Source organism: Gekko japonicus, unplaced genomic scaffold (genome assembly GCF_001447785.1).
Source record: "Gekko japonicus isolate JY-2015 unplaced genomic scaffold, Gekko_japonicus_V1.1 scaffold1206, whole genome shotgun sequence".
Lineage (NCBI taxonomy): Eukaryota > Metazoa > Chordata > Lepidosauria > Squamata > Gekkonidae > Gekko > Gekko japonicus.
The window spans coordinates 191,751-211,035 of record NW_015176008.1 but is presented as its reverse complement, the minus strand read 5'-3'; the positions used below and the strand labels follow the sequence as shown (position 1 = coordinate 211,035).

General features: G+C 41.7%; 1 protein-coding gene across 1 annotated transcript in view; it reads right to left on the bottom strand.

Moving 5' to 3' along the window:
• The window catches only part of MXRA5 (matrix-remodelling associated 5), a 25,125-nt gene extending 8,027 nt beyond the window's left edge, over nt 1–17,098 (bottom strand). Inside the window, exons 1-6 of the mRNA XM_015426518.1 lie at nt 16,890–17,098; nt 13,748–13,877; nt 10,024–10,414; nt 5,023–8,231; nt 3,453–4,914; nt 1,940–2,840 (exon numbers count right to left, since the gene is read on the bottom strand). Coding sequence (XP_015282004.1) covers nt 1,940–2,840; nt 3,453–4,914; nt 5,023–8,231; nt 10,024–10,414; nt 13,748–13,877; nt 16,890–17,095 — 6,299 coding nt within the window. The 5' untranslated portion in view covers nt 17,096–17,098. The remainder of the gene's footprint in view (nt 1–1,939; nt 2,841–3,452; nt 4,915–5,022; nt 8,232–10,023; nt 10,415–13,747; nt 13,878–16,889) is intronic.
• Nucleotides 17,099–19,285: the final 2,187 nt, after the last annotated feature.

Genomic DNA, 19,285 nt, shown 5'->3' with positions numbered 1-19,285 from the left:
GGCCGACGGAAGGCCGATGCCTCCGTTGCCCGGCCGAGATTGGGGGGTGGGGGCGAGGCAAGCGATGGAAGGCCGATGCCTCCGTCGCCTGGCTGGAGTGGCCGCGGGGGAGTCTGGAGTCGGGCGGCCGCTGGTGGGAGCCGCGGGTGCCCGGGCCGAGATTGGGGGGGCAAGGCGGGCGACAGAAGGCCGATGCCTCCGTCGCCCGGCCCTCTACAGAATCCACCCCCCAAACCTCCAGGTATTTCCCTCCTTAGAGCTGGCAACCCTACATTCCCCTCAGTGCCTGTTGGTAGGCAACTAAGCTTGGTCCTGTCACCTACTTTGGCCTTTGGGAGAAAACACATTGGGGCCAATCCTGATAGGGTTGCCAACTCCAGATGGGAAATTCCTGGAGACTTGAGGGATGGAGCCTGAAGAGGGTGATCTTTGAGGAGGGGTGGGACCTCAGACAGGTACACTGCCATAGACTCCACCCTCCAAACCAGTCAGTCTCACATAGAGAACCATTGTTGCCAATCTCCAGGTGAGGGCTGGAGAGCACTCAGTATTACAACTGCTCTGCAGAAGGGAGGGCAGAAGTCAGCTGAAGTCAAAGGGGCAGATAATGGTAGGTTGGAGGCTAGCTGGGAAGGAGATGGGGTTGCCAACTACATGCTGACAAATTCCTGGGGATTTGAGGGGTGGAGCCTGGAGAGGGTGGGGTTTGCAGAGGGGTGGGACCTCAGACAGGTAGAATGCCATAGACTCCACCCTCCAAACCAGCCATTTTGTCCTGGGTAACAATTGTTGCCAATCTCCAGGTGAGGGCTACAGATTACTCACAATTACAACTGCTCTTCAGGTAGCAGAGATCAGTTCCTCTGGAGAAAACAGTGGACTCTGTCATTATACCCTGCTGAGGTCACCACAGCAAATTGACACTGTTTGCCCAAAGCCAGAGCACTGCCCCAGAGCCTCTTTCTAGATCCCGTTGTATTGCTTTCACAACAGGCTTTACTGCTAGTGAGTACATAATACAGCACAACCAAACATTCTCTTGTGGCTCTTCTTGGCAGGGAAAGACTGTATGAGTGGAGGTAACCTTCCTTTCAGGAAGCTCTTCGACCTAAGTGAGGAATTGTTAATATGCTTTTGAGGAATCTCCAAATTCCAAAAAAACACTGCTTTAAGCAAACAACAGTATGCAGGCTTATTAATGAGAAAGATCCACTGAATTCAGTGGGACATTTCTGAAAAAAAACATGAGAAAGATCAGTGTAGTCAAAGCCAGTGTGTTATAGAGGTTAAAGTGCTGGACTAGGATGGCTGAGCTTCAAATTCCTACTTAGCTTAATGCATAACTTTGGGCCAGTTACACTCTATAACCACCTCACAAGGTTATGGTGAAGATAAGGGGGGTAGAGAACCACATATGCTGCCCTGAGCTCCTTGGAGATAGTGCAAAATAAAATGGTACAGACAGATATATAGGATCGGGCTTCTTAAGTCCAAATATACTTATGAAATGCTGCATGGAGAAACCAGAAATGCCACATAAAGGATTAAGTGGTTGCTAGAGGTAGTTGCCATTCAGAAATGACATGTAATATATAAATCAAGAGCAATGTTCCCCCTAAGCTGTGGAGTCTTGTGAGCAAAAATTCTACTTTGTGAGCTACTGGCATTAAAGTTGTGAGTGAGCGATTTGGCTGCTGCATCTATTAGTTTGCTCTGGAGCCATCCTTCCTGAGCTAAGACAAAAATGTGTGAGTCAGAGGCAAAAAAACTGTGAGCTAGCTCACACTAACTCAGCTTAGAGGGAACACTGATCAAGAAACACTAACATGAACAGGTTATTATTTCTAACCACAGAGCATAAAACTGGAATGTGGCATAGTGTGATAATTTGCAAATTATCCTGTCATCAAAACCAACAAAAAAGCATCAGATATTTTACCTGTGTATGGAATCCACCATTCTTTTGGAAGGCAGCCTCCAGAGTATCCGTGGCCAGGGGTCCCCTGATGCGCTGCAGTCCAATTGTAGGGTGCCACCATATGTCACATCAGTTCTCTGGGGAGAACTCCCGGTGATCCTGGCATTTGTGGACTGCTTCTTGACATGCAGCCATACCGATCTCCTGGCAGCACCTACCATATTAGCTGCAATACATTCATAGCTCCCACTGTCTTTAGGCGAAACGTTACGTATGTAAAGGGTTCCATTTGGAAAAACAAACAGATTCCCATGAACAAACTGGGAAGTCCGAATCTGTGTACCATCAAAAAGCACCCAACGGATGTTCGGCAAAGGTGCTGCTTTGGCACTACAGTGAATATTAATGTTCTGTCCCACATTAAGGGAAATGTTCTGCTGCTTTTCCTGCTGGATAATAGGTGGCAAGGCAGCTATGTGAAGTCTCACAGCAGTGCTATCTGCCCCTGCGGCATTGCTGGCTATGCATTTGTAAACTCCCCGGTCTGAGAAGTTAGTGTCCTTGAGGGACAAGGTTCGGTTCTCATACAGCATCACTCTACCATCTGTAGTACTCACAGTTTGCAATATTTTTCTGTCCGGGAAAATCCAAGAAATGTGTGGGCTTGGAATTCCAGTGGCTTGGCAATCCATGGTCACCTTTTCTCCAAAATAAACAGTCACATCTCTGAAGCGGGAACCTAATATTTTGGGCTGCTGGGCTAGGACTGTCAACAGGACAATCATTTTATCAACACCATGTAGGTTCTGAGCCATGCATAAATACTGTCCACGGTCCTGAAGGTGAACTTTGCGGATAATGAATGTACCATTTTTCAAAACTTCAAAACGTTGTATCCTTGTATTAGCTGTCATTAGAGCCCCTAGGAGATTCAGCAGACAGAAAATAACAGACTTTGTTATTCTTTTTTTAAAAAAAACAACAACCCAGAAACTGCAATAACACCTCTACTAATACTCTAACAGAACAAAGGGGTAGAGGAGCAAAAACTAATGCCAGATAATCTCCCATGGAGACTCTGATGTTCTTGGGCATCCCTACATGCATCAAATGATGCATCTAGCCTGTTCAATAGGTCTTAGATGAGCATCACAGCACCCATCTGGATGGAACATTTTCATCCACATTGTGAAGGCTGCTTGGGTGTCCACATCACTCTTGCTAGATCATTATTTCAAGAGAGTGGCTCTGTTAGTCTGTTGTAGCAAACAAAAACAGAAAGCAAGTGACACCTTGATTTCTTTAAGGTCTTCAAGGTGCCGCTTGAGTTCTGCTTTATTTAAATCATTGTGAAATAGTACACTAGAATAAATGCAAGCACAAAATTACAAGATCAATAGTAATAATGGGAATCTCACTTTGTAAATAGGTTGAGCTGGGGGTATGTGAAAGGGTGTGTATTGTATATAACCTTTGGGGGGAAATGCAAGTTCTCATGCTCTTTTGTGACTGCATCAAGCTTAAAAGCTCTTACCTGTGGAGATTTTTGTCCAAGAAATGAAAGGCTTGGGTTCTCCTGTGGCATCGCAGGGGATAACAGCATCTGATTCAGCAAGAATGGATAAACTGTTAAATCCTTTTGTTAAGATCTTAGGCCTTGCCCCTTGTGTGCTGAGATTTGTGGAAGGCTGAACTATGCTGGAATTAAATGGCTTTCCTCCCAGTTTAAGTACAAATGGCACATGTGGATTGCTGTTAGAGATGCTTCGGGAGAACTGTAAGGTTGAAGCCATTTGAGGTTTAACACTTGGAGCTATGAATGCAGGAGGGATAGTTATAGCTGGTGGTGCAGTACTTAAGGCCAGAGGAGGGACTGGGATTGTTGTGACTTTTATAGGAGTGCTCTGTGTGGAAGAGGCAAATTTCTTCTCGGTTGAGCTTGCTGGGGCAAGAAGATTGGTCGTCATGGGTTTAGAATTTATATCCAAGTATTGGACTACTCTGGTTCTGTTAACCAGGAAGGGCATTCTGGGCTTGGGGAAATATGGTATAGCTTGATTTATTATTCTTCCATGCTTGTCTTTGGTATCAGGAAGGTAGTTATTGACAAAACCTCTGGATGGAGTGCTGTATCTGGTTTCACCCTGATTGCCAAATCTGCTTGGAAGATTTGGCTTAGGTTTGTACAGTGGCGCTCCTGTCATGGTGAGAAAAGTCTCTGTGTGAAGAGTAGAGATTTTTCTGTCTTGCGTTGTATGAGCAGCATAGGCAGTTATTTCTGGTTTATTGGTATAATGAAGGGGAGGCTGATAAGTTCCAAAATGATGAAATAGACCTGGTACAATGAGATATGGAGGCCTCACTGTACCTCTCACATGAGGAAGTTTTGGTGGTGAAAAAGCAGGTGGCTGATTAAAAATTGGTATAACTCTCACTGGTTGGCGAGGAACATTTGGATTTGGCACTAAACTGTTGAATGTTCTGCTCCCAGATGACTCTTTCAATTGCACTTGCTTTTGTTGTGTGGTTATTCTGTTCTGGTTTGAATGGGTGAAGAAAAGTTCATTCTGCCTTGAGCGAACTTTGGCTCGTATGTTATCGGCACCAGATCCCTTAAGGTCAGGTGACATGACTTGACTAGATGTGTAACTTTCCTTGGTAGCAGAATGGTCAAACCAATTAGGAGTGCTAGATTCTAATGGTGAGAGAGTAGTCACCAGAGGTGCAAATGCAATGGGCAAAACTGGAGAATGGTTTGTTTCAGTTCTATGAACAGCAGTCTGGTCATGATGGTCTTGTAACTGAGTGATCGTTTCCTTTGTGTGACTTGAAGATGTTATTATTTGTGTTTTGTTATGCAACAGGCTGATAGTTTGTTTAGTTTCCGGGGGTTCTAAAAGATCATCAAATATTGTACTATAGTGGGGTGAAGTCTCTGTTTCTCTTTGTTTAGAAAATGGTGTGATTGTAGTCATTGTTAGTGAGCCTGAAGATTTCTGCAGTTCGTCGACATCTGAAGGATCCGTAAAATGTACTGCTGTGCTATCAACAGTAGTCCAATGTGGTACAATATCCGGCCTTGATTGAGGTGCTTTTGGCATGACTCTGTTCTCTGGAGATGATGAGACTACAGATCCTTCTTCAAATTCTGGAATGGAGGAAACTGATAATATTGGGCTAGTGAAACTTGCAATAGATACTGAAGACCCTGATGTATGTGTATCCATGCCTTCATAGCTTATTGTAGCCGTATTTCCTTCAATGGTTTTGATGAATTCATTGTCAGTTGATGTTGCTGGTTTATGCCCTAAGCTAGGATATAAAAATAGTTCTGGATCGGGGGCTGTGGTCAATGCATCATGTGGTGATATCATCATATGACTTTTCTGCTCTTTGGCAACATTAGAAATTATTGCAGGTGTTCTAGGTTGTGAAGGAGTAAGGCTGAGGACAGAAATTGCTTCCAGGTCATGGACTTTGATGGATTTTTGTAAAGCAGTAGCACTTGTTGTTAATAAAGAGCTCTCTTCCAAAGGTTTATGTTCATTTGCAGCTTCTGCTTCAGCATCAGGTTTATGATGACTCCTATAAATGTACCTTAGCAAACTTTGGGTTGCAGCTTCTGTTTCATATGTATTTTGAATGTAAGGCCTAGCTCCCAGGGGAGAGACAGTAGGAGGAATAGGTCTTGGTCTTCTGAACCTGTTTGGTCTTAATCTCCTTCTTCCATATGGTCTTCTGCGAGAATGCTGGGGAACCTGTGAATCAGAGGTAGTGCTTTTTCTTCCATGGTCTGGAATGACTGCCATTGTGGTTAGTTTGTTAGCAGCAGCTGTAGTCATTAGCCAGTCACTCTTTTTAAATGGAGCAGCAGTACTTTCCAAAGTTGAAATAGATTCTGGTATTGGAATATGTATGTTTTCAAGTGTTACTCCTTCCAATACATGGTTTGGGTCAGAATTTTTGTTTACTTGCTGATGTTCTATGCTACCATCGTTCCCAGAATCTTTAAATGGAGAAACAGGCATAAAAATAGTACTTGTGATTTTGGAGCTTTCAGAGGCCTGATGATCTGCAGAGACATCAGCTTCGAGTGATCTTTCTACAGAAGAGAATGTATGTTGTGTGGTTCTAACTCCTTTGTGTGCTGTGATCAAAGTGCTCAGAATATAAGGCTGGCTGCTTATTACTTCTTCATTTGAGTGCTCTTTAGTGAAAGGAGTGGTGACTGTTGGATGATGATCTGTTCTCAAATCACTGTGTTCCCAATCATGTGAGTGTACAGTTGTGGAGAGCCAAGAATCTTTGGCAATAGGTGTTTCCACCAGGTATGTACTTTTTATTGTGTCTGATGATTTGTGCTCTACAACAGACTCAGGCTCAGCACTTACTACTGCAAATAATGGAAACTGATTATAATCCCGTGCATCAATAATGGGAGGAACAGTGACCAAGAGTGGCTCTGTCTCTCCCAAGTGAGATATGTCACCAGAAGATTCCTCTCCACTGACAGGAGGTTCTGTAGTAGTCTTTTGTGGGGGACTGACAATGGGAGGAGGAGGCCTTGTAGTTTTATGCATCAATGGAGTCTCTGTAGTAATCCTTAGAGAAGAGACTGGAGCCACTGTTGTTCTAGGAAGATTTTTGCCACGAACCTTGGCCAAAATATTGGCCCAGTGTTGTGGGTTGATCTGTTTGTTTGCCATATTTATTCTCCGTCGAGATTCAAATACTCTCCGTCCCTCTGCAACATTAATCTCTGGATTCCCATCCATTCCTTTCCATAACTTCATTTTACGTTTCCCTTTTTTATTCTTTTTCACATGAGAAACACGGTCATTCCTTTGCTTAAGGGATACTTCATGGTTCTTCAAGTGGATTTTTTTACTTAGAGTTTCATCACTCTCTCCGGCACCTGATCCCTCATCATCATCTATGACTTGAACCTTTGTTTTTACTGAGGTTCTTGAACCAGGACGCCTTTTTAATTTCATGCTTTTTGAGGATCTGTCAGACACCATTTTATTTACTGTGACCCTGATGGCAAATTGATCTGATCCTTGTTGGTTTATAGCCACACACCGATAATACCCACTGTCACTGACACGGCTGTGTGGAATGAATAGTGAGCCATTGTCTAAAAGGTACCCATTGGAGGAGTTCGATAAATCATTGAGTACATGGCTGTTCGGAAGTATCCAGCTTAGGTGTGCATCTGGTATGGCCTCTGCGCTGCAGGGCAAAAGTATGGGCTCCCCCATGTTTTTCTGAACCTTTATTATCTCAGAATCTGCTGGCTGAATGACTGGAGGCTGCACCAAAATTCTGTAGGACATTGAATCTATATCACCTCTCACTTGAGCAACACAGTGGTACACACCTGAATCAGCATAGGCTACTGATTTGATGACCAGCTGACCACTGCTAAGGACAGAAAATCTGCTGTCCTCCATTTTGAATGGAGCTTTCAATTTAGTCCCATCTGGAAGAAGCCATTTGATGGAAGGACTATCTGTTGCTTTCACATTGCAGCTCAGCTGAGCATCTGAACCCTCTACTACACTCTGAACTGCCTTTGTGTGGAGGTCTTGCTCTATCATAACCCAGCTGTTTCTCTGCTGTTTGTTGCCTTGAGTTTGAAGGGTTTGAGAAACATGGGTAGAAAACGACAGCACTACTTTCTTCCCAGTACTCTGGCGCCTGTTTAATTGGATATGTATCAGGGGTTGCATCAACCAGGCAGGCTCAGCAAAGATCCTCCCTTTCACACCTGTGTAATAAAGTGCATCATAATCAGAACCTTGCCTGTAATGGTAGCTCAACTGAGGTTCATGGCTGAGCATGTGCTCCCTTTCTAGCTTGACAGGGACTTCACTGTAATAAGCAATTAGCTTCCACAGTTTTTCATAGTTCTCTCGGTTCATGAGGCACTCCATATCCAGGGAAATGGAGGCATTGATTTCCATTTCTTGGGGAGAGATTTGATTCCACTGGATTTTGGTAGAGTCTGTTGGTTTCTTGATCTCACAATCCAGATTCACGATGTTTCCATGCTCATCTGTCACATTTAGAGTAATATTCCATGGAGTAAGCTGAAACTCTTTGCTGTGAAATTCAGAGCTGTCATCATCTTCCTCCTCTTCCTCCTCATTGTGGCTGATGTTCAGTTTTAGTGGAGACTGTATGATGGGCTTTGTGCAAGAAATGTCTTTCAAATGTTGAATATCATGAGTCTGGAGGTGCTTAGGGTAGGTGCATTTTGGGCAGAGCTGCCCATCCTCATAGATTTTGTCTTTTTTACACTTTAGGACACCTGGAAGACAAAAAAAAATTAGATAGTCCATGGAACTTTCACATGGAATGTTTTTACCAGAAAAAATTAAATGTTTTCTAAAGGCAAGGACTCCGATCTCACAAGAAAGTTGAATAGAAATGTACTAATTCTAATTTTGCTGTTTGGGTATATAATTGGAAAGCAAATGACAGTATAAAACAAGAGAGTATGAAATATGAAACACAATTTTATTATTTACTTCATTTATACCCCACCATTCTCAGCAATGGGAACCGAAAGCAGCATACATTGTTCCTGCATTTGATCTTCACAATCACCCTGTGAGGTAGGTTAAGAGTGTGTGAATGGCCCACAATCACCCAGTAAGCTTTAATGGTAGAGAATTTGAACCTGAGTCTCCTAGATCCTAGTCTGACACTCTAATTACTGCATTGCACAGGCTCCACACAAGAGCTTTTCTCCTACATATTTCTTTCCGGTCACACCTCATCTGTCCTGACTACCAGAAACTGCCCAAGAACATGTTGGTTTTCAACTTAACTCTACAACCCCTCAAAAAGGATACTGAACTATTTTTAAAAGATTTTGATTTGGGTGGATCTGTTTTCCTTTCATTATTCCTAACATTTGTCAAATTCCTCAGCCTGCTTCTTGACAGCCCTTCCCTGGTTATCATCACTGAGGATTCTGTAATTACCACTTCCATTACACTTATATTTGTTGCATGGATATCTGTTTGAAATGTGAATATATCACAGAATTCTTTATAACACCATATGATATTTTAGGATGCATTCTCAAGTTGCATGGACTTCCCCCAAGTTGGCCCTGATGCCTGGGAAAATTCTTGTTCTTTAGGGTATCTACATACATTTCTAAAAAGTTATAGCATTTGCTCAGGGATATGCAGAGCTGTTTGTCTGTAATCATGCCCATAAGAAAGTGGCATGACTCAGTCACTGACCCAAGGAGAAGATTTAGAAACTAGCCTTCTCACTGGCATGGTAAGTTCTGTAGTTTTCTGACAAATGCCTCCCTATCTGCAACTCTTTCTTGGAGTCAAATAGCAAGAGAAACAGACACACAGTCATGCATTGACATACAGAACCCAAAAGGAGTGTGGGCCACCATAATCAAATGTTTATGAACACAAAAGGATTCAGGTGAGAGATCAAGCCCTTAACACAAGGCCTTTAGTAGGTGTTGACCATCTTAGTCCTGTATGACATCATGTCATTCAGGAATTACTCAGATCCCTGGTTTTCATCAATCAAGTTCCAAAAACCACTATGGAAACCATATGGAAGGAAGCCACTATGAAGGAAAGATCCTCCTCTGAACGCCAGGACAGAACCACTGACCAGAGCTGCCAGAAAAAGAAAGGAGCTGAGCCGGAGAAAAACAGCAAGCCCACCACCTTGGTGCCAGTAGGCAGCCCCGTCCCAGCACTATGTGGCCTTAGTTAGGGATGTGGCCTTAGTTAGGGGAAAGAAACACTAGAATCTCTATGTAAACTGCCCAGAGACCCTTTGGGGTCAGGGTGGTATATAAGCCAAAGATATAAATAAATAAACAAACAAACAAATAAATAAATGTATTTGACAAATCACATAATTATTTTCACACATGATGGAACTTTTTTTGCTATTGTTTTGTTCACAGCAATCTGCACTAAATTACAGAAATACAGTCTATAAGCTTGATAAATAAATAAACCAAACCTTGAGTGCCCATAACAAAGGAATACAAAATAAACACACAAGTTTCTGCTGGAGTCACTTTTATAGTTTCCTTTTTAAAAGACTCCTACCTGGAGACTTTTCATTCCATTCAAGGAGCCATCTCAACCTGCAGTCACAGGACCAGGGGTTTCCATGAAGATAAATGTTCTCTAGGAGTGGCATTTTTTGAAAAATGCCCACAGGCAGTGTTCTAATAGAATTTTCAGACAAATAGAGGTGCTTTATCGTTGACAGCCTGAAATAATCAAGGACGATAAATGTGGAAAATGTGTTGGGGTGAAGCTGCTGAAGTAAATTTCCTTCCAAATGGAGAAGTCGTAGGGAAGTTAATCCATTAAAAGCATTTGGATGGATGAATTCAATTCGGTTGTGGTCCACATGTAGTCTCATTAGGCTGGAAAGCCCTTGAAGAGTTTGACCAGTTAAAACTTGCAACTTGTTGTAGCTTATTTTGAATACCTAAACGGTAGAGGAAAATTAGTAGATTAATGCTTTCAACACTGAGATAATATTTCAGAAAAACAGAGAACACAACACAGGAAAACGCACTCCCTCTGACTCAGAGAAAGGTCATCACACTTAAGCTATTAAAATCAAAAGGATTTAAGAGAGGTGCATCTAACTTGACCGATTTATTTTACTGATGCTTAAGTATGAGTAATGTTCTATAGAACAGGACCAAAAACAAGAGACTAAAGAACATTATGAACCATAGCAATAGACTGATTCAAACCTTCAAGATCTTCAAGGAATAAAAATGACTGCTCAGTGCACAACAGAAGCTCAATAATGGGTGGCATTCTACTGAAGGAGATTATTCCAACTCATTGGTCAGTGATGTGGATTTCCCTCTGCATCCATGGAGCTTTCTCCAGTGCCCAAGAGAACATAATAGTCTTGGCTTATGTAGAGTTCTGGATACATGCAGGAACCATGTAAAATCTATGCATGCATTCTAGAGCATTTTAGAATAGAGTAGAATGGCTCTTCCCAACCTGTGAATTATAGCCCACAAGTGGTTAAAAGCCTGTGGAAGTGGCTTGCAGGCTCCTGTTGGCTTATGGCAGCTGTTCCCTTCCCTTCCTTGCCTGGTGCCCAGCTGAACTCTCACTGAATCCCTGAGGTGGAAGAGGCGGGCTGTTGCTTTGAAGGCCCTCCCCTAATTTTATCCAGGGATGCTGTTTTCCTGCAGCCTTCTGAATGGCTTCGGGCCACTTCTTGATGCATCCTTGTTGGGCTTTTGGGCTCCTCAAGAGTTTTTTTACAGGAGCTCCTGACCTTGCTGTACTGCATTTTTTTCTTTCCTTTGGCTGCCACCTCCCCATTTCCTTTGATGTTAACACCACCAAGCTCTTTCTCAGTGTTCAGTCACTAGTTTAAAAGCCATTTTTGAGTTGCACCTGCTGTGGCAGTTGCAACAAATGGCCAATGAAATGACCTTCCCCAGGCTCCTGCTTGCTTCAGGTTTGTCATTTCTTTGCTGCTGCTTGCTCCAGCCCTGCTTGGTGCAACAGCAGCAGCAGCAGCAGCTCCCAGGCTGTGTGTATGTGAGGGTGCTTGTCTGTTTTCCAAGGGGAGATCGGGTCATGGGCAATAGTGCAGAGATGATTATACTTTGGTACTCCACAGAGGAGAAACATCAAGACCAAGCTATCCCTGACTGTCTCTGATTGCTGGGGAAGTCACACTTTATATACACCTTTTGCCCCCACCTCTTCAATCTTCTGCAAAGAAAGAGCTTCATTTCCTCCCTCTGACAAAAGCAGAATGTATCTGAATGAGACTCTGGACAGAATATATTGGTTTGAGCTGATCAGCAGAAGAAAACTAGAGGTGCTTGATTCTTAGAAACAGATGCATTTCCCTGAAACAGAAATCTGTCACTGAAGTTAAATGGAATAGCCAAGGGGAGGAGGGAGGTATCTGTCAATTCTAAAACAGTGTTATAAGAGAAAGGAACTTAGGGCTGAATGTTCTTTTTTCTCATGTATTTTGATTACTGTTATATTATCTATACACTATTGGCCACCCGTTGCCCCCATCTGCAGATAGCTAAATTTGCAGATAAGGGTCATGTGGACACTAAACAGATCTTTCTTCAAACTTCAAACCTGACACTCCCCAGGTTTGCAGAACAATCTGAAAATTTTTAAAAAAAGACACAGGAGGGCTAAATTCTCACAAAGAGTAAAGTAGCATTCTCTGTGCAAGTGCAGAGAATGCTCTTTACTACTCCCCTTCTGCAGCAGTGGCAAAAAATCCTGGGGGATGCAAAGGGCCCAGAGGGGATGCAAAGGGCAGGAGAGCCCAGGGGGCACATGGGGCATGGAAACGGTGACAAAGCAGCCAGGGGGCTGTGTTGGGCCTGGAGGAAGCAGCAGCAAAACAGCCGGGGGCAGCCATCAGCCTGGAGGCAGCTGCAGGAGAGGCCAGGAGCTGTGCCTGGCAGCAGCCTGGCAGCAGCTGCGAATCAGCCCAAGGACTTCATTGGTGAGAAAGTGGGGGCCAAGTTGGGTTCTCCAGGATCAATGGCGGGGAGGGGAGGTGGAAGTGCAGCAGCCCAGCAGCAGATGCCTTGAGGGTAGAGGGGCTTGGGGAATTGCCATGGGCCCAGCATCAGAGGCCTGGAGCCACACTGGGTTCTCCAGCAGCAATGTTGGGGGGTGGGGGTGAGCACAGAGGCCTGGTGGCAGTGGCTGCTACAGTGGTGGTGGGGAGCCAAGATACTTGTGGGGGTCCCTTCCCTCTTTTAGATGGCAGTGACTAGAGGGGAAATAAACTTAAGAGGGGGAAGGGTATCATGGGCCCTCACTTGTTTTGTCTAAAAGCCTATGTGCTATGAAGACTTCTTGAATAAATGAAATGAATGAAATGAGAAAGGAGCGTCAGATTTGGAATCTGAAGTTTTCAGAAAATAGGGAGCAACCCAAGTAAACCCCAACCCCTTTCTCATATTTTCCTTTCCCAAGCTCTACTTTAGAGCAGAAGTAAGTGAGGTGGAAAGGGCTGTGACCCTGACACTGTATGCCCAGGTAAGGAATAGGCCAAATCCTCCACCCTATCTGCTTTTGTCTGTTTTCTCTGAAGTAAATCTAATTTAATTCAATGAGGCTTACTTACAAGGCAATGCTATGCCCACTTACCTGGGAGTAAGCCCTGTTGAATACAGAGACTTACTACTGAGTGCACATGCATAGAATTGTGCATTCTGACAGGGATGCAGAAGAGAGGCATAATTGTTGTACACTGCCCATCTGGGGAGGGCGGTATATAAATCAAATCAAATCAATAAATAAATTAAATAAAATACTGGTTGACAAAGTGCAAGCTCAGCCATCTCCCTGATACTAGCCAAAATGGACTTTATTGTGAATAAAACTATTTAAAAGTTTTTACTTTGTTATATCTAACATTGCTTGCAAAACTGTATGTTTTTAGATTACTTTCTACAGCTCATAAAGCTGCAATCAGTTACAATCTTACATTTGCATGAAAAAAAATCCTGTAACCTTGGAAATGCAATAAATGCTTCAACAGATTCCACTTTAATAGGTGCAGCAAGTAAATTTTTGCTCAGATATTCAAGTGACAGTTATAAAATAAGCAATTCCATGCAATTAAAATGCATGGAAATGATGGCTGCCAAAAGCCTATGGTCCAAAATTAATGCAACAATAAATCAATGGGTCACCAAGTAAATTTGAACTTGTGGGTTCCCATACCAAAAAAAGTTAGGAACTAGCGGCGTAGAAAACTATAGTTGTTATTCTAAAGGAAACACGTTGACTCTACCTGTAATGATGACAGATCTTTTAAGGCCCCATTAGGTATATTTTGGATGTCATTCCCATGGATCATGAGAAGTTCTAGTTTTGTAAGTCCTGCAAATGAGTTTTCAGATATAGTCTGTATGCTGTTAAACCTGGGAAGGAAACAGATTCAGTTATGTTTTGTAATGAATGACAGCTGCGTGCTGTGAAAACCTGGTATTTTAGGTAACTTTGGTTTGCTCTTAAATTATCCACTTAATTTGACACAGTTAATGAAGCATTCTAACAGGGACATGCATGATTTATGGTTATTTTCTTATATGATTTCTAAAGTCAGTTTTCTGCTTCTTTAGCCATATAAAAAATACTAATCACAATTTAAGAGTCTAAACTGGCAATGCCAATTAGAACAAGCTTTCCCCCCTCCATGAGCTGGGGATATTAGTTAATGGCAAGAAGCCATATGGTGATGATACGGAGCCTGGCAAAGCAGTAGACCTGCAAGAGTGCCAACAGAACATGTAACCTTCAATGAATAAAGAGGACATTTAAAAATGGATCCCTGCCAAGCCATTTCTAGAAGCGGAAAACCACAGCTACTAGCTAAATTGCTAAATTTGCAAATAGGGTATGCAATTACATATTTAACTGTTAAGATAAATCACTGGTCTTCCAGTTGCAAAAGTGTGGGTCTAGAAACTAGGGCTGTGATCTCATTAAAACATAGCAATTACTATAATTTATAAAGCATTTAACCACCTAGGGCTGTACAATTTATAATCAATTATTTAACTTTAGATAGATTAATTATGTTTAAATATGTCTGCAAATTACCCAAGCTGCATTACAGGTTACTCTTTGAGATACTGAAAGAAATACACAATGACCTGAAATTGGACAGACAAAAACTAGTATGCATTGTTAGATTTTTTAAAAAAACATATTGGTTGGTGCCCTACCACTCTACTAAGCCAAGTTTGAAGACTTCCTCCACCCTAAGTTGCCTCCCTCCAACTTAAGTGGAAGAACCACTCATAATGTAAGTCTTCTTAGAGTCTGTAGCAGAACCACATAGATTCACCTAACCATCTTAAGGTTTATGCAGGCTACACACTGAAAGTCAGGACTCAAAGCCACATCAGACTATAAGAGACAACCTGAAGGTTTCAGATAGTACACTACCACTAAGCTCTAACCAAAGACAGGAATTCTAGGATAACTAGCTGGCTTCCAGAGCAGCAAGTTGAACAGTGGTAGATTAACACAAGTCATGTGGTAAGGTCATGTTTTTGGGTGACATAAGGAAAATTTGCCTTGATTCTAGGACCTGGCCTTCGTGGCTTAATGGAAGATGGGTCTGACACTGGTGCCAAGCTTAAGTGCATGGATTCAAACAGCAGAGGCTTCTGATCACTTAGAATCTGCACAAGCTTTGATTTGTTGACAGAGCTGGAAGTTCTTATGTTATGGCTCTGAAAACACTTCCTCTTACTTCCTGCCACTTCAGAGCAGTGGGTGTCAGAGATCCATAGACAGCCTTATACTGCCAAAAGCTAAAAGTTATGACTGGATTGCTCTTTTAGTGATTTTTGTTATACATTCCCAAGGCAGCTAGGATTGGAAGATATATCTGGTCTTCCAGACAGAATACTTGGAAGCCTAGATAAACCTTTGGTCTTTCTCAGTAAAACCCATCTTTCATTGCTAAAATTTATCTAAAATGATCATGTCATTCATAGGAGACTCCCTTTCCAAATACTGCATATCAGCCATGCCTTCACCTTCTAGAGAAGATGAAATTCTTTATTCTTAATTATGTCGATGTCATCAATTGCTCATTCTCCTGAAGTCTTTTTGGTATAAATTGATGGATTGTATTTCTTGATCTTTAAAAGCAGAGTTATTTTTTGGCAAAGCACCGTCAGTTCACAATAAATGCATTCTCAGTGTTCTCGTGTACTTTCAGTTTGGGGATTTCTTTTACTTCCTGAAAGAAACCATAACCTACTCCAAATGTCATCCCATGAGTCACAAGCAAAAAAGGAATTAAGTGCTTTGGAAAATACCAAAGCGATCATAAAAGTATTCTAAATGATAGCAACCAAATCATGTAAATTCCTGTGGAGTACAAAAATGACCAAGCCACTTCTGTGCCACTTTTCCTAAAACACTTCATAGAAGTCACTGGCAGGGCCAAAAGTAGTCTTCTCCTGTGTTGTTGAGCTTGAGTCGTTACAGGATGACACAATAAATGAGCACCAGAATTAACATTATGGTAAAATGTCATATTGTTCTAGAGTGTGGTACTCAAAATGGGCTGTTGAAGCTGAGTATACATGCAGCATGTAGTCTGAGTGATTTGTACTGCCCTTCAATGTTCCTTGAAGTCAGTGGGCTTAGAAGACTGAAACATGGTTTAGGATGGCACTGTTGGAGACCAAGACGATGGAGCTACTGGTGAGTATAGGCTGCAGAAAAGGTATAGAAGAGAAACAGCACTACAGGAGGTGATGGTAAGATATAGATTACTTGAGAAAAGTAAACACCAATGGCGCAAGCAATGTAAGAAAGATGGTGGGTATAGATATGGAAACAGAAAGAAAAGACAATATCTAAACTCCAAAGGCCAATGCAGATATGGTGAGAACAATAATAAGTGGGAGTAGCTTCATGTAGAATCTTGGAAGTGGCAAGCTGGCACATGGAAACTGAGGCATGTAACTGGAAATCTCTGAAAGGAAGATATGTACGAGGTATGGTATTTGTTGGTATTTGTTATCCTAAATAATTTTCTTCATTCTGAAACTGCAATGAGAAGTGTGTGGGCACGAAACAGTTTTGAGGCAGATGGAGAGAAAATACACATGATGCACACTCCATGTTGTCCTGTGCTTTTAGTAATGGATTAAAGGCAGAAGTGAGGGAGATTTGAGAGCATATAACACTCACCAAAAATGCTAATTAGAAGAAGAGCAGAAGGATTACAGACCTAGTTTCATTAGTACTCTTTATACAAAGCTTTTTATTTGTACAGTACAGGCATCAAATTGCAACTCTATTCAGTAGTGATGCATAATTCTTCAACTTTATGCATCATGTGGGATGAACTCTATAGGATTATACTCAAAGAATGTAAAATGCTACAGTAAAATTGCAATACAAACCCCAAATTGATTCGTTCCACATGTTTCGAGATTCTTGTTGGAACTGCTACTAAGGACCGAAATGTGCAATGAACTTCAGTGGGAACATAACAGGCGCATGGGTGAGGACACGCAAGTGTGATTTCTGGAAACCCCAGAGAGAGAATCAGCACCACGGATAGTGCCCCCAAATGTGGTTTCTTTAGCATGTTTTCAGATTTCTTCATTTTGCTGTATCTATTTCATTTGCAAAAAAAATATCATTGTTACACAAACATACATACAGCATGGCAACTTAGTTATGACTTAATTCAACTACACCATTCATGTAAGTGCCTCTGAACATTTAGGCTAAAATATGTGCCTTCAACATTGTGTTTGAGAAGCTCCTGTTACTTACCGTAACCACTTTGGAGTCAGTTTCTGAGTCTTAGCTTGAAAATTTATCTGTAACATCTGATACTGCAGTCCTAAGCACATTTACTATTGAGTAAATCCAACTGAAAGTGGGATTTATTTCTAAATATACATGATTAGGTTGCAGTGTAAATAAGCACACAGTAAAAGTTTTATATGTGTGTCCGTAGCCCATAACACAATGATGCTGTTGTTGTTCAGTCGCACAGTCGAGTCCGACTCTTCGCAACCCCATGGACCAGCTCCCACCAGGCCTTCTGGTCTTCCGCCGTCCTCTGAAGTGTGCTCAGAGGACACAATGATAGGAAACAATAAAGCAGATACTATATAAATATTCATCTGTTTTATTGTTTTAATCACTGTGTTATGGCTTTGGTCACACATAAAATTACTACTTTTCTGGTCATTTACAGTACAATCCTATGACAAAAGTACAGATTTAACCTCCCCCAATAACCTCAAATTAAGCAACAAAACACATTACATAATGAACATTAAGGTGCCCAAGTAACAACCTATCCCATAGTGTCTAAATCTTCTTCGCCTACTGCATACTTTCCAAACAATTTTGCCAGTCCTTTACCAGAGTCAAAATAACTACTGTAATTTTTTGGGGGGTATCTTATTATTACTCACAAGCAAAAAATACAAGCAGCTTTTTGTGTGGTTGATGAACTTTCATGTCTTGAGCAGTGGGGAAGGAATTCAGTCTGCTCATTTTCAGAGATAGGACATTCAAATATATAATAAGTAATTGTCTGTATTTTGCCTTCCAAACAGATGCAGAGCTATAAATTAAATGAAATATTTATATGTCTGCCATCCAGCATTGCTGAGGGCATTTGCTGAAACCTAAGAAGAATAAATGTTCTTCTCAGTGAATTATTACTTCAAGCATCTAAAAATTGTTCAAGACATCTAAATAAATATTCAGGATTATATTTCAAGTTGTGGCATAGCCACAACTGTTCTTAATTTTAATGGGAACTCAATGTATTTATCTAAGGAACCCAACATGCATTTAAGCATTCAACAGGGAAAAAGTCACTTAATACCAATATTGAAATACAGAGGTGTAATTCTGCAAACTCTCACAGAAAGCATCGCACTGTTTGGATAAAATGTGCCTTATAAATATGACCCCTAGTTTTTAATGGAAGCATAACTCTTTAAGAGCTGAAATAAGTTTTGGAAAAGGAAGGCCCCTAATTTCCCTAAAATTGCCCTCACACTAGGTTTTTTGGTAATTATATTTTCTATATTTTTTTCTTGTGTCTCTTATAATATTTTTTTAAAGGCTGAAATAACCATTTTTCCAATCTAAATTGTATAGGTACAGTGGTTATGGTACTGAATTAATCGGATATAGTGACTGGAGTAGGATCTGAGAGACCAGGTTCAAATCCCTAGTCAGCCATGGTCACATCGCTTCACAACCTTACCTACCTCACACAGTTGCTGTGGGGAATGAATGGGAGAGCAATGCATGCTTCCCTGAGCTCCTTGGAGAAATCTGTGGACTAAAAATGCATAACTGGATAGGCAGAGGGAATTCAACACATCTAAAAACTGCTTCCAAAGAGACCCATAAAATGTCCCATAATCTTTTATGTATGCAGTGAAGAGAAAGAACCAAGATGCACAAGATGCACAGATCAGTTAAAGCATCATTAAATGCTAAGACAGCTTCCATGCAGTCTACTACTACTAGTTCTGGTTGGTACATGTTTCAATAAAGGCCCCACTTTACTGACTTGACCACAGATATTTGAGAAAGCCCTTCAGCCTGACCAGCCATGTTGCTGGGATATAATGGCTTGCATATGAGACCAATAGGAACGGAATGACAGCATTCATGACATTTTGTTTTTCTTTGCTGTTCTGTTGCATTTCTCTCAACAAAATAAATAAATAAAGGCCCCATAGGCTGGAAACAGGAGGATGGCTCTGGCCCTCTCCTCCTCATTGGAGCATCAGAAATGGTGCCTTGGGGTGTAAGC